Here is a 15,901-nt window from a genome sequence, read left to right as displayed (position 1 = left end):
ATGTACTTGTAAGGCTATTTACTTTAGCACATCTGTATCATGTTTCTTGGGAATCATCATACAAGTCTAGAACTTCCACCTGTACGTGCATATGTGCATGTGCTACTTTTTAGTCTCTTTTCAAATGTACAATCATTTTGCATTTATAAACAAATCTTTTGTGTGGTTCTTTTAGCTTCTAATTCAGACTTTGCCATGATGAATTAAGAGGTTTAGTTTGAAGATTGAAATTGCCGCAATGAATTACACAGAACTGAAAAATTGAGTTGTAGGTTTATTGTGAACAGTTATAGTTGGCTTAATGATGCTTGTCTTTTTTGATCTATCCCGTCATGTCGGCTGACAATTCATGTATGTCCACTTAATCATTAAAGTTTAATAATCATGGACATTGTGTTAACTGTACAGGCGTTAATAGCATTAGTTGTAAGGATGCTTAATTAATGACATTAGTAAGTTGTCGTCCATCCCTCATGAAATTCTTAAAAATATATATGGTATATTGAGGATTAACTTAAGGTAATATGGTCAGTGAATTTTATCCATTATAATAGTAAAGTGACAAACAATCTTTTTTTCAAATTCAAGTTATTGAAATATGTGAGAATTAATCAAAAATTATAAATGACCGAAATGTCAAAATTTCAGCCAAAAAAATACAAATGAGAGTAAAATTTTTGACCATCCATATTTTATAAAGTAAAAGATAATTAAAAAAATGCTCAAAGGGAAAAATAAACGAAAAACGATTACCTAACACAAAGTTTTAACCTTCTGGTCATTTTTATGTTCTAAGCAGCAAAAAGTACTTATGCGCCTTTACTATTATTTTATTATAATGAATAAAGTTCAGTAATTAATCCGGTATCTATGGGACCAAAGAGCTAAAAAGTTTTGCATTTGCAAGTGAAGTTAGACTACGTGGGTCGGGAATTTAGTAGCTTAGTTGGTTATCTTCTTGGGATGGAACTAAGGGGTTGGTTCCACCGAACTTTCACTTTGTATATGTGCCGTGGTAAAAAACTTAGGCAGGAGTAGTTTTAATTTTGAAGATTTAACCAGAATCTTGGGAATTAGAATGAAGAAATTGCACGATTTGTCCTCCCAATGGGATGATCTTTAATTTTTACCCAACTTATGCCTAGCAGTGCATAAGTCGATTAGAATTAGTAATAGCAAATCATTATTGTGTATTTAATTTAGAGTTATCTAGTCAACAATTTTACGATTAGAGATCTCAATCTAGGTGAATTTTATACTAAGTGTAATTCGGTATATACATATATACCTTAATATATATATTAAATATATATATTATATATACTTTATATATACTAAATATATGCAATAACTTAATATATATACTAAAGGGATTTATTATATATACTATATATATAAAAATATATATACATAAAAAATAATTTATTTATATATACCATGTATATAATAATATTATTTTTTGCTTAATATATATACTATATATAAAGGATATTGAGATGAACCCTTCAGCCCTTCTTGACTCTGCACGACTAATGATGAAGTTGAACATTTTTATGTATATAATCAGATGCTATATTTTTTGAACGATTCTAAATAGTTTATTACTCTTTCCATCCCATATTACTTGTCCACTTTTCACTTTACACGGCCTTTAAGAACTTATAAATAAAAGTGCATTTTTACTACATTATCCTTATCTCTCTCCAATTAATTGCACTTTAATCAATATTGGTTTTTTAAAAAAAATTAATGTTAAGACAAAGTAGGAAAATTTTAATTAATTATATCTTGATTTTGCAAATGAATAAGTATTGAGACGGATATTTATAGTAACGTGGACAACTAATTTGAGACGGGGGAGTACATAGCTAATTTTGCAACTAGAAATTTGATAAAACTGGAAAATGATTGTTTTCATGAAGGGATAGGAACATCCAAAGCAAAAATTGGCCCCCTCCAACACACATGATGTGCCTCTCCAAATTCCCATAACTTAAAAACAATGGCATAGTAGGGATATAGTCCCCATCAAGATTTTAAATATCTTCTTGGGATGGAACCCATTTATTGTCCCATATATAAAAACGTATTAACCCACCATACCTTTCTTTTCCTTTTCTAGTAACACAATTCACCCCATCTATATATAATATAAAGGTAGCGTACTTCTAGATAAGGTGATGTGTGGTATTAAAGGAAAATTAAGAATCTTTATTTATTTTTTTCGTCATACAAATAATTTTGAAAAAATAACTTAACTTTGAAAAATAGTTAATTCATCCTTGCTTAAAACTAAATACGTCCCATATCTTTATTTAATTATACTATGGGGTCTTGTGTATTATTTACGGGACGTACTTCATCCTTCGGGGGGGGGTTGTGTTTCATCATCATCAGTCTTCATTAAAAGTGTCTTAAAAAATTATTTTACCCTCAAATAAATTTTTACTCACTAAAATAACTCAATCCTCATGTTGTTGACATTTTTTTTTTAAGAAAAAATAATACTAAATTATTTTTATATTTTTTTTGGAAAAATTATCCGTATTATTTTTTCAAGGCGGAAAAAAAAATTTGGGTCGGATTGAGTATTTTAGTGAGTAAAAAATTATTTGAGAGTAAAATAATTTTGAAGGGAATTTTGATGATGCCATTTGAAGAAGTTTATATAGGGGTGGGGGATGGGTTAAAGTGTTAAAAAAAAAAAAAAATTATTAACAAAAATTAGTTTGGCAACCATTTTGCAAAAGGGTATAATTGAGTTAGCATCTATTATTTCAGTATAAGCGTAAGGGTATAATTGGCCCTAAAGATAACGTATCCAGGGTATGGATGAACTATTTTTCAAAGTTCAGGGTAATTTTGGCCTCTTTTCCAATTTATCTTTTTTCTCCTTTTTTTGACATTTTCTCTCATTCCTCTACATAATCTATTAATTAAATGGATTAACAAAATTCTCATGAAGTAAATATCATATATTGCAATAAAGGCCACGTAGTAACAATTGAAATCTGTGCAATAAAGCCTAAATAGCCTCAATTATTATAATGCAAATCTTTCATATTCCTAATTGAAAACCACTAAGATCCGCATATTTTGTTTAATGGTACTTATTCCACATCATTATCTATTTTCTAACGTACAAGTTGATAAACATATATATATGGAGAGGTTAATGGCCGGAGGTTCATGTTCGTGGATTGTTTTACTAAAAAACAAGTTTATCCAATCCAATTTTCGATATTTAAGGATTGGTTTTAACAGGTGAGTATACATGCCTAGGGTCAAGCCACTGCAAAAACAATTTTGTGCTCATGCTCTTTTTAATCATTAAATTTGATACGAGAGTTTTGCAGCTTTTATTCCTTAAATTAGCATTCTATTTTTTATTTTTTTGGGTTTTTGGTAACCTTTAATTTCACATGCATGTCTACTTACATTTTCAAAAGGCATATATTCATGCAGCTTTAACTTGGATGTGGGGAATTGCTGATAACAGTTTGTAATATTTGAAGGTGTTAAACTGAATCATTTGTTCGTGAAACAGAATGATTTCTGAAAGATTATCTTTCTCAAGTTACGTAAATGACTCTAGGCTACAATGAAAAGGCGATGTGGCGTCTTAAAGCAAAGCCAAATCTATTTTTTCTTTTATCTCCTTTTGTGGCATTTTTCTTTCTTTTTCTTCCACTTTGAAATTCTGAGTATTAAAATTTTTACACCAGTTACAAAATTGAAAATAATCACCATAACTATTATATATACCAATAAAGACTTATTAATTTTCTGGAAAATAATTAAGACTTAGTAACTGAAAGCTTAAGATAAGGCTTACAATTGGCACATCAAAATCTTTATTGCTACTATTAATTTGCTTCTATATTAATTACAACTTATAATCATTATACCAATAAATTACCATTTATCGTCTACTAGAAAAGAAGTTACTGTAATTGATTACTTTTACTATGAATGGCACTTTCTTGCTAAATTTAAACATAGGAGGAGGTATTGTCAGTCTCCTACTCATATACATCAAACATGCATCTATATATATTATAAAGTTAGACATAAACAAAGTGATGTGGTACCTCTCTATGGCCTAGAATTGCATTTATCTTTTTTCTCAATTTTTTATTTTTCCTCTCATATTTTAATTCATTTTATTGTAATAATAAATTAGAATCATTAATACCGAAAGCCACTCATCCCTTACAATTTACTCTCATTAATTTCCCAATCATGTGCTCTTTTGTAACTGCGAGATGGAATTTGGAAAGACCACTAACTATTTTAATTCTCTAATTAAACTAATAAATTAGTTCATGTTAATAGCTATATATGTTGTTTCCGCTACTTTGTCCTTCATGTGCTATGACTATGATTCATCAGTTTTGAACTACTATAAAGCATACGTGATTACATAGTTAGTGCTATTTTGGTCTGATCTCCGCACGAAATTTTGTCATTTTAATGGTGCCAAGAAGATATAACTTAGGAATCATTTTCTTCCTCATTGTTGAGTTACTATGACTCAGTTGGAATGTGGTGGTGTCAGGTTTCTTATACACCGTCACTCTTATTTTGTCCTGTTAGATGTTTCTATTTGCCAACTAAAATGCATAAGGTACCACTATCATTACAAGTTAATATCTTCACTTTCGAAAAACTATTCTTACGCTTTATACATCTTCCTTTCTTCATCTTCACTTTCCCACCATTCTGGTATGTCCTTAAGAATACTGCTTCAATCTCAATTTATGTGACACATTTCGAATTTTGAGAGTCAAACAAGTTTTTCTACTGCGATTTTTTCATATGTTTTTAAAAATATTTTAAATTATCAATTATGATGACATATAGTACTTTTTATGTAGCTTTCAAATATGTAAATTTTATTTTTAAAAACTTAAAGATTTCATGTCTAAATTTACCGTCAAAATTTAAAAATTGGCTCTCAGATTGAAATTTACATATTTGAAAACTACGTAAAAAGTACTATTAGTCATCATAATTGATAATTTAAAATAATTTAATAACATATGAAAAAATCGCAGTAGAAAATTTATTTGATTCTCAAAATCCAAAATGTATCACATAAATTGAAACGAAAGCAATATTCTTAAAGACGTAACAAAATGGTGGGAAAATGAAGATGAAGAAAGGAAGATGTATAACGCGAAAGAAAAGTTTTTCTGAAGTGAAGAAATTAACATGAAATGGTTGGGCATAGACAAGGTGTTTTCTAATACTCCTTGAATCTTTCTTCGTAGATAAATTTAAATACTCTTCATTTGTAAATAATGATTAACTATATATTACATACTAGTCATGTGAGTCCCGTGCTAAGCCCGGGCCCAAACTCAAGATATAAAAGTAGATATTTTAATTAAAGAAATATAATTTGTGTTAGTACAAGTGTACAACAACAATAATATATACCCATGTAGTCACAAGTGGGTAATTACGTTAGTAATAATTAAATTTCATATAAGTATATTTTCATATATGAAAGCAAAACTTTCATTCCACTCCTTTAATATTTTAACTTTCATTTTGATGAAATTATTTACTTCAAATCAAATGCGAGCGTAATTTAACATTTATAAGTTATGTATCCTAATTTTAAAGTTATTTAGTTCTAAATAAATAATCTATACATAGTTAATGAACTTTTAAGACAAATACATAATTTAACTTGTGCGACGGATGAGTCGGCTCTCTTAATTAGGGATTAGGGTTCGAACATGGATATGGAAAAAAATCTTTGGAGGGAGCGCTTTCCCCCGAATGGGCGCGATACAATGCGAATTATCTGGATTAATTGGGCTCAAATGCGGATATCGAGCACCAAACAGAAAACCAAAGAACATGAAAAATGAGGTAGGAGGTTCGATAGCTTTTGAAAAGTAGACCTTGAAAACAAAAAAAAAAAATTGACTTAAATAAATAAGATTAGGACCTAAAAGTAATTAATTAAAAAGTTTAAAAAAAAAATTGAAAATTCTTGTGAGGACTACAAAAGTCCCTGAGTTTGCCCTTATATATAGTAGTAAAGTGAAGCCTTCAATATACTCTAGGAAAAAAACAAGTTTATGAATTAACTCAAATCTATGTCGTTTATAAATTTCCTGTCTCGGAAAAGCAGGATAATATTTATGTTTGTAAGTGGTCTACTGATATATATATATATTTTTTTTTTGTAAATTCATTGACATCTTTCACAACCGCGCGAAGCGCGGGTAAATTTACTAGTTTATCAAATCATCAAGATATTTCTACTTTTTCTTCCTTTAAAAAAAAAAAACAAAAAAACAAAAATGCCTTTTCGTTACTATGTACTCATTCCCCATACAAAATTCACTTGTCATACTAATTCAAATTCGAACTAATTTAGTTAATTAATGAACTCCATTCAATTTTCAAATTCGAAATTTCTGATGAAAGATAGAAAGATTCTGGTCATGTCATCATATTTCTCGGTGGTATTGTATTTATTATAGTACTCAAATACAAGCTTGCATGGGCTTAGGCTAAGAGCATAGCTTAATGTCCAAGGTAAGTTGTGGCAAATTATTAGAACTAGGTACTTAAAAAATTTCAGCAGTGAAACTTTTTTTCTTGCTTTTTCTTGGGGTTTTGCTTGTCTTTTCTTCTTCTTCTTTGCTCCATTGCCATAAAAATTCAGAAAGCCTGTCGAAGAACATGCTTAGATTCCTAAATCGACATCCTTGTAAGTTAGTTTACACTAAAATAATCTCAGTGTGTTGCCTTAGTCACGAGGCAACCAACAGGCCATTAAACTACATTATTTTCTCTCCAAACAAATCCAAAATTATAATTATGTAATGTACTGGTATTCTTTACTGTAGTCAGCTGTCACGCGACACCACGTGATCACTTGTTTACGTTCATAAAAAGAAACGAAAAAAGAAGCAAAAAAAGACTTAGGTGAGAGATCTGTTCAGAAGTATTTTTTTAAAAGGGTGGGTACCTTGCAATTAATTAAGTCAAATGGGCATCCATTATCCCAGAAATGTTTTTTTTTTATTTTTCAAAATAATAATAATAAATAAATTATTGCTATTTTCCGGAATTGCTATTTTCCGGAATTTACTTTTGTCACCTCATTACAATCAAGTTTGTTTTAGAACCATCAATGATTGGTGAACCAGCAGATACATTAGAAGTGATGGTGTTTAAACCAAATGTGAACTTGTATTGTTACAGTAATGAATGCTTCAACTAATAAAGTGAGTGGAATTTATCTTTCTCCTCTGTAAAACTGACACTGCAACTGGCATTTTTTAGGTAAAATTTGTAGCTATATTGATGTAACAGGTCTTTTATCAAGTTTGGAGCTTTTATAAAGAATACTACCCGGTCTCTGCTATTGTTCAGTAGAGTCTGCAATTGATCTAGATCTAGATCTAAAATCATACTACTAGTTTCCATTTAAATTCACATGTAACTCTCATCTTGTCATTTATCTGAAATCCAAATGTAAAAAGAATATTACCATGACTTTTTCTTACAAGTTTGAATTGTTTTTATTTCTGCTTTAACAATAAGTCTCATTATCGGTGCATTTATTTTCTAGGTTATAACGTATTTTTTTATTGTCCTTGATAAAAGTAAAACAAAAATTGTGGTTTTTCTTCCCTTTTTGTGCATGGGTGTCAAAAACTAAATTGGATGAAGCAAGAAGTGAGTTCCAGTAAACAAGACAAGAGTGAGGTGATGCCAAATTCTATAAATACCAATTGGCAGAAAATGATGGAACTGTCCAATTTCATATGCTATCCACTAAATTCTGCTCTATAGTGACTATCATAGTGTAAAAATGCAACAAAGTGATGCCAAATAGAAAAATAAAATAAAGCAGCTCCAAAACATAACAGCAACCTAGAGGTCACATGTCAACTGATAATGAAGTTCAAGACACCATGCTAAAATAATGTTTTTTAAGTTTTTGAAAGCCCCATCTTTGGCATTTTTATAGAGAAAAAAAGTAAGAAAAATAACAGTCATCTCCCTCCCCACTCAATTTCATAAACAAATCCTAAAAAACACATCTAAAATTCCCCCACTCTCTCTCACATAACGGCCTAGCTGTTCTTGGATCCGGAGATTCTGGCAACTTTTCCATAATTTTATATGTCACCTACATAAAATCCATTAGTCTACAAGACATGATTTGGTTTTCCTCTCTTTGTCCCTCCTCCCTAGGCTTAAACCTCTACACCAAAACCAAGAACAACAATAACAAGGCTTCTTTTCTGTGCCTAATCTTGAAGTTTGTAGCAACAGCCACATACTTGTTCTAATGACTGTTTATCCATGGACCCTTTTCTTCTTTTTCTCCTTTCTCTTTACTTCTTCCTTTGCCCTCAACCCACAAGGCCAAGCTCTTCTCTCTTGGAAAACAAGCCTAAATGGATCATTAGATGTGTTAAGTAATTGGGATCCTACTGATGAAACTCCATGTGGCTGGTTTGGTCTCACTTGCAACTTCAATAAAGAAGTTGTTGAATTGGAATTGAAGTATGTGGATTTACTTGGGATTGTTCCTACAAATTTTAGCTCATTGTTGTCCTTGAACAAACTTGTTTTGTCAGGGACAAATCTTACTGGTACAATTCCAAAAGAGATTGGCTTGCTTCAGGGACTCAAGTTCTTGGACTTGAGTGACAATGCATTGACAGGTGAAATCCCAAGTGAAATTTTTCACTTGCCAAAGCTGGAACAACTTCATATCAATTCCAACAGGCTAGTCGGATCCATCCCCAACGACATTGGCAACCTCACAAACTTGATGAGGTTGATATTCTATGATAATCAGCTAAGTGGGGGGATTCCAAGTAATATTGGAAATTTGAAAAAGCTTGAGATCATTAGAGGAGGTGGAAACAAGAATCTTGAAGGTTCACTCCCTCAAGAAATTGGCAACTGTACTAATTTGGTCATGTTAGGCTTGGCAGAAACCAGCATTTCAGGTTTTCTCCCTTCTTCCCTTGGCCAGCTGAAAAAACTCGAAACGCTTGCCGTTTACACCTCCTTACTATCCGGTCAAATCCCACCGGAGCTCGGGGATTGCTCCAAGCTCCAAAACATCTATCTTTACGAAAATTCACTCACTGGTTCAATCCCAGCTCGACTCGGAAACCTCAAAAACCTCCAAAACCTCCTTTTATGGCAGAATAATTTAGTCGGAACGATCCCTCCCGAGCTTGGAAACTGTCAACAACTACAAGTCATTGACATTTCAATGAATTCATTAACCGGAAGCATCCCCGAATCATTCGGGAGATTGAATTCACTGCAAGAGTTACAACTGAGTGTGAACCAGATTTCGGGTCGAATCCCATCACAAATAGGTAACTGCACTGCTCTTACTCACATTGAGCTAGACAACAATGAGATCACAGGTTCCATACCATCCGAATTCGGAAACTTATCGAATTTAACTTTGCTATTCTTGTGGCAAAATCGCCTCGAAGGGGAAATCCCTTCTTCAATTTCCTATTGCCATAATCTCGAAGCCGTTGACCTGTCACAAAATACGTTGACTGGTCCAATTCCTAAAGGTATATTCAACCTTCAGAAGCTCAACAAGCTACTCCTGTTAACTAACAATCTCTCTGGTCCTATTCCACCAGAGATAGGGAACTGTTCTTCGCTTATTCGATTTCGGGCAAGCGATAACAAGCTGACCGGGTCAGTACCGTTGGAAATTGGGAAATTGAGGAATTTGAATTTCCTCGACCTGGGATCGAATCACCTCACCGGAATCATTCCACCGGAGATCTCTGGTTGCCGGAATCTCACCTTTGTAGACTTGCATTCCAACTCAATTAACGGCAATTTACCGGAGAATTTGAGTCAACTTGGCATCCTTCAGTTCATTGATGTTTCTGATAATTTAATTGAAGGCCCTTTGAATCCGAGTCTCGGTTCGCTGAGTTCACTCACCAAACTTGTTCTAAGTAAGAACAGGTTTTCTGGTAATATTCCAACTCAACTCGGTTCATGTATGAAGCTTCAGTTGGTTGACTTGAGTGGTAATCAACTCTCTGGCGAGATTCCGGCGACTGTTGGTAAAATTCCAGGTCTGGAAATTGCACTGAATCTCAGCTGGAATCAACTTTCCGGTGAAATTCCGGCAGAGTTCGCTGATTTGGACAAGCTTGGAGTGCTAGATCTTTCTCATAATATGCTTTCAGGTAAAGGGGTTAATTTGGTTGGCACGTTTTGTCGGATCAAAATGAGCTAAGTTAATAAATTAACAGATTATTGACTTGCTCAAAAGTTACTTGGGCGTGTTTGGCAGAATAAGCTAAAATGCGGGTCATAACCAATGGCCCTTTTTTTAAAAAAAAAAACTTATGAAACTATTAGTTTTCCTTGGCTTTATATAACATATCCTTTTATACAACATATCAAATGAAAAAATATACTTTTTGAAGATATTTTGACAGGATCTCTAGTGAGTTAATTTGAATTGTATATTAGCCTAATCTTTTATGGACTGAGCAAATAAATGCACTAGCAACAATCTGCCCAAACTTGGACGGATTAAGTGGATTATGTTTCCTCAAGCTAACTTGCCATCTCTACTTTCAGGTGACCTCCATTTTCTCACAGATCTACAAAATCTCGTGGTTCTGAATGTCTCGCACAATAATTTATCGGGCCACGTGCCTGACACGTCATTCTTCGCGAAGCTCCCACTCAGTGTACTTGCTGGCAATCCAGAGCTATGCTTCTCAGGCAACCAGTGCTCAGCCGATAAGGGCGGCGCTGTGAGGAGGAGCAAGGCAGCGAGGGTGGCGATGGTGGTGTTGCTTTGCACTGCTTGCGCTCTCCTTCTGGCAGCTCTTTACATCATCTTCGGTGGCAAGATACGGAACCGTAAGGCCCATGATTATGATCTAGATGGCGATAATGACATGGAACTGGGCCCACCTTGGGAGGTTACAGTGTACCAAAAACTCGACTTATCGATTGCTGACGTGGCAAAATGTTTGATAGTTAGTAATGTTCTTGGCCGAGGTCGGTCCGGAGTCGTGTACAAGGTGAATATACCGTCAGGATTGACAATCGCTGTTAAAAGATTTCGAGCATCTGAGAAGCATTCGATGTCTGCATTTTCGTCCGAGATTGCCACGTTGGCACGAATTCGACATCGGAACATTGTTAGGTTACTTGGTTGGGCAGCTAATAGGAAGACTAAGTTGCTGTTTTACGATTATTTACCAAATGGTACATTAGGTGCATTTTTACATGAAGGCTGTGGAGGGTTAATTGAGTGGGAAACTAGATTCAAGATTGCATTAGGGGTGGCTGAGGGGTTAGCTTACTTGCACCACGACTGCGTCCCGCCCATCCTCCACCGCGACGTGAAGGCTCAAAACATTTTGTTAGGTGATCGTTACGAGCCATGTTTAGCTGATTTTGGACTTGCTAGGCTCATGGAGGAGGACAATGCTTCAATTTCAGCAAATCCCCAATTTGCTGGATCTTATGGCTACTTTGCCCCAGGTAAATATTTCTCTTCTTACTAGTTCAAGGTCATTTTTTTTTTCGAGAAAATCGACTAGTTATGACTCATTAATACAGTAAATAGTGATTTGGTTCTTAGTGAATCTAATGCAATTCTACGATGTTTAATTTATTACTTAGCTAAAGTCATAGTGGAGCTAGAGGGGCGGAAGGGAGTCTGATTCCTCTTCACTGGAAATCACACTATATATATATATAGGATTTTCTTTTTAATGTATACACGTAGATGATGAATCCTCTTAGTCAAAATCTTGCCTCCCCACTGATTCAAGTAAATTAGTTTTTTTTTTTTTTTTTTTTTTTTTAATTTTTTTTTAGTTCATTTTTTTCCTTGATAGGGAAAAAGATATAATTGAATGTCTATTCTAATTTAAGAACTGAATGCGAGGAAGCTGAAGTGGACAGATATAAAGTACTGCAAATGCTGAAGGAGAATTCAGTTCAAGTTGCTTCCATACGGATGGAATTGTGTCACTCTTTTGACAATAGATGCATGTGAAGCCATGTGCTAGCTTTAACTATGTGAAAAATTAAGTTTGTCAAGGCATACTTGGAAGCTACAGTACTATTTCCCTATCTTTTTTGCCTGTGTATGGCCCCCCCTAAAGATACTTAGGGTGGGGAATAATCTGAAAAAAACCATAACCAAAGTTAGTGGTCACACTTTCACAGCCAAGCATGGACATATTGCTGCTGTCTCCATGCCCGTTTGGCCATTCCTTGTTGTCAGCACGGGCGGAGCCACGGTGTGATAGTTACGGGTCCGGCAGAATTCAGTAATTATGGCTCAAACTCTATTCTTGTGTTGCAAATTCAATTAATATTCAGAACCCAGTAAGCCAAAAAAAAGTGTGGTCCAAAATCAGAAACTAAGAATCTTGGCTCCGCTTTTGGTTGTCAGGTTGTGATAGGTGAAAGTAACGGCCCAACCAATGCCTTTGTTATGTTTTGAAAAACATCACAATCAAATAGGTGATTAATATCTGGCATGAAAAGGACTAAACTCTGTTCAACTGTTTGTCTCTTGCAGAGTACGCTTGTATGCTAAAGATTACAGAGAAGAGCGATGTTTTTAGCTTTGGAGTTGTGTTGCTAGAAATCATTACCGGGAAAAAGCCAGCCGACCCGTCCTTCCCTGATGGCCAACATGTTATACAATGGGTTCGTGACCACCTAAAGAGCAAGAAAGATCCGGTTGATGTGATCGATCCGAGGTTACAAGGACATCCTGATACACAAATTCAAGAAATGCTTCAAGCCCTTGGAATAGCGTTGTTGTGTACTAGTAATCGGGCTGAAGATCGGCCAACAATGAAGGATGTGGTGGCATTACTGAAGGAGATTATCCATGAGCATACAACAGGAAATGAAGCTAAAAAGACATCGAACAACTCAAAAATGTCTGATACTTCATCGTATTCCTACTCGTCTACATCTGTGACTCCAGCCCAGTTGCTACGCCTACAAGGGTCGTTTAATTGCTCTCTTACTCACTCATCTTCCTCTGTTAGCTATAACACCGGGGACCAACAATAAAGTAGTGTTAGTCATGATAGATCTGTTATTCTTGTGAACTAGATAGTATTAGCAATGTAAAGAATGTAGAGTGAGCATTCTGGTCAATTTAATTGTTAAGCAAATGAAATCCATTGTATAGCAAAGCCAAAATTTTCTTTATCCTCCTACTTTGCTAGCAGCCGTTGATAGGCATTCTGAAGTGATTGACAATTGGAAAGTCAAATAATTTAAGAGACTTTTTGATTATGGAGGTATAATTGTGGAGGAGCTAGGATACTGTAGCATCTTGTCGAATAAGTCTATTGGCAAGCGGTTACATGTCTAGTCTATCTTTCATTGCACCAAAAAGTTGCACAAGGATGTACTTCTCTGTTGTCATTCATTTTTGTTTTTTTCCCAAAGTTTAATACTCCTAACATGCTTCAAGAATAATCATCTCTCACCCGCTCAAGTGTTATTATGGAAAATCCAAAAAGGGGTTAGATGTTAATATGATTGATATGGTCATTACATTAGGTGTTAGCTGCACTTTGTTAAGACAACTACTCGATTTGTTCAAAAAGATTGACACTTTTCGCTTTTCGAGAGTCACTTCTTAATTTTGACCGTGTGTTTGAACATAGAATCTTTAATTTTTTCGAAATAAAATTTACATATTTGGAAACGACGTAAAAAGTATTATAAGTCACCATAATTAATAATTTGAAACATTTGAAAGACATGAAAAAATTACAATAAAAAAATAACTCGTTTGACTCTCAAAAAACGAAAAGTACTAATCTTTTTTTAGGACGGAAGGAGTAATAAATAGATGCCAATGGATTTCAATTGGACCGTTCTTTCTCATAGATACACTGTTCACACTCTCTTATTTATGAAATTAACTTTGCAATGATAGAGACGGTGAAAAAGAGAGCAAAGCCCAGTATCTGCAGTTGGTGATCATCTCCAACTTGTAATTGAAGGCCTAACAAATAAGGAGTCCGGAATCAAAATGACCTCAAACAAAACCTTTTGAACTAAAATACCCAAATAAAAAAAAAAGTGACAAAAGTACTTTTAGCGCAGTAATTTACTGCTCTAAAGCAGTTCACGGAGACGGAGCCGTTAACTGCTTTAGCGCAGTATTTTACTGCGTTATAGAAGCAGTTAAAAAAAAATTGTCCAATTTTATTTTTTGCAACACTTAGTGTTTTTTTCATACTTTGAACAATGATTAGTCGTGTGTCAAGACTCCGAAACGTCAATATTTTATATAAAACCTGATATTTTTTTCTGCATACAATAATGTACGTTCAATACATCAAGGATACGTAAACGTTCGGATCGTCATTTTAGGGGTTGAAAAGGTGCCCGAAGTAAGTTTTGTTTGTAAACTTTAGGTTTAAGTGTTCTATATACATAGACGTCCTTTTTTGTTTGAAGACTTGTTGTCATTAGCTTAAGGTTTTTTATTTTTAGGGTTTAGATTTATTGAAAATAAAGCCGTTGCCAAAAGATTTTTAACTGTTTTAGCGCGGTATTTTACTGTGCTAAAGATTTTTTTTTTTTCGTATAGCGCAGTAAAATAGCGACCACTAAAAAAAAATTTGGCAAACTTTTTTTTTTGCAACACTTAGTGTGTTTTTTCATACTTTGACCAACGATTAGTCGTGTGTCAAGACTCCGAAACGTCAATATTTTATATAGAACCTGATATTTTTTTCTGCGTACAATAACGTAGGTTCAATACATCAAGGATACGTAGACGTTCGGATCATCATTTTAGGAGTTAAAAAGGTACCGAAAGTAAATTTTGTTTGAAAAACTTAGTGTATGACTGTAAGGTTATTTTAGTCAGCTTTATATGTCGAGAAAATTAGTCAGCTTTATTTTCAAAAATTGAAACCGCAGAAGTGAAATTGACATTCACAGCTACATTAACCCAGGATTTTTACATTGAAATTTATTGCGTATCATCATCTTATAAGTAAATAAAACTGAAAATTTCACGCCAATTTGGGGAAAAATTGAAATTGAATGGGATAAAAGGTATTTTTTTTTAAATTCGGCTCGGCTCGGCTAGCGGCGGTTTGTCCGCATAGATCTCGAAAAAATACCTAAAATCAAAAAGAAAATCGCGTAAATCGGACGTCCGAGCGCAAAGTTATGACCATCTAAAGTTTGACCACTTAACAACTAGCTTTTCTCCCTATATTTTTTAGAATTATATTTATATTCAAAATAAAGTTATGTCTTGATTAAAAAATAATACACTTAAATCAAAATCTTAAAAAATAAAACACTTAAACCTAAAGTTTCTAAACAAAACTTACTTCGGGTACCTTTTCAACCCCTAAAACGATGATCCGAACGTTTACGTATCTTTGATGTATTGAGCCTACATTATAGTACGCAGAAAAAAATATCAGGTTCTATATAAAATATTGATGTTTCGGAGTCTTGACACACGACTAATCGTTGATCAAAGTATGGAAAAAACACTAAGTGCTGCAAAGAAAAGATCTATTAAAATAAGATGTTGCGATCTTTTTATGGAAAAAAAAAAACACTAAGTGTTCCTTAAGTGTGTTATTTTTTAATGCGTAACTTTATTTCGAATATGTTGCAAAAAAAAAAAAAAAATCGCGTATATTCGAAATAAAGTTACGCTTTAAAAAATAACACACTTAAATCTAAACCCTAAAAATAAAAAACTTTTAGCTAATGACAACAAGTCTTCAAACAAAAATGGACGTCTATGTATATAGAACATTTAAACCTAAAGTTTTCAAACAAAACTTACTTCGGGCACCTTTTCAACCCTAAAATGACGATCCGA

At 33.7% G+C, this 15,901-nt stretch overlaps 1 protein-coding gene across 1 annotated transcript; it reads left to right on the top strand.

Annotated features, from left to right (window-relative positions):
- Positions 1 to 7,864: 7,864 nt before the first annotated feature.
- On the top strand, positions 7,865 to 13,324 carry LOC132055960 (LRR receptor-like serine/threonine-protein kinase RGI3). The gene is made up of 3 exons (XM_059447994.1): positions 7,865 to 10,223; positions 10,624 to 11,541; positions 12,593 to 13,324. The coding sequence occupies exons 1-3, from the start codon at positions 8,327 to 8,329 to the stop codon at positions 13,096 to 13,098; spliced, it is 3,321 nt and encodes a 1,106-aa protein (XP_059303977.1). The 5' UTR covers positions 7,865 to 8,326; the 3' UTR covers positions 13,099 to 13,324.
- The last annotated feature ends 2,577 nt before the right edge of the window (positions 13,325 to 15,901 follow it).

Source organism: Lycium ferocissimum, chromosome 5 (assembly GCF_029784015.1).
Source record: "Lycium ferocissimum isolate CSIRO_LF1 chromosome 5, AGI_CSIRO_Lferr_CH_V1, whole genome shotgun sequence".
In the NCBI taxonomy this organism is placed as follows: Eukaryota; Viridiplantae; Streptophyta; class Magnoliopsida; order Solanales; family Solanaceae; genus Lycium; species Lycium ferocissimum.
Note: the sequence above shows the minus strand (reverse complement) of the source record. Positions and strands in the feature narration are given on the sequence as shown.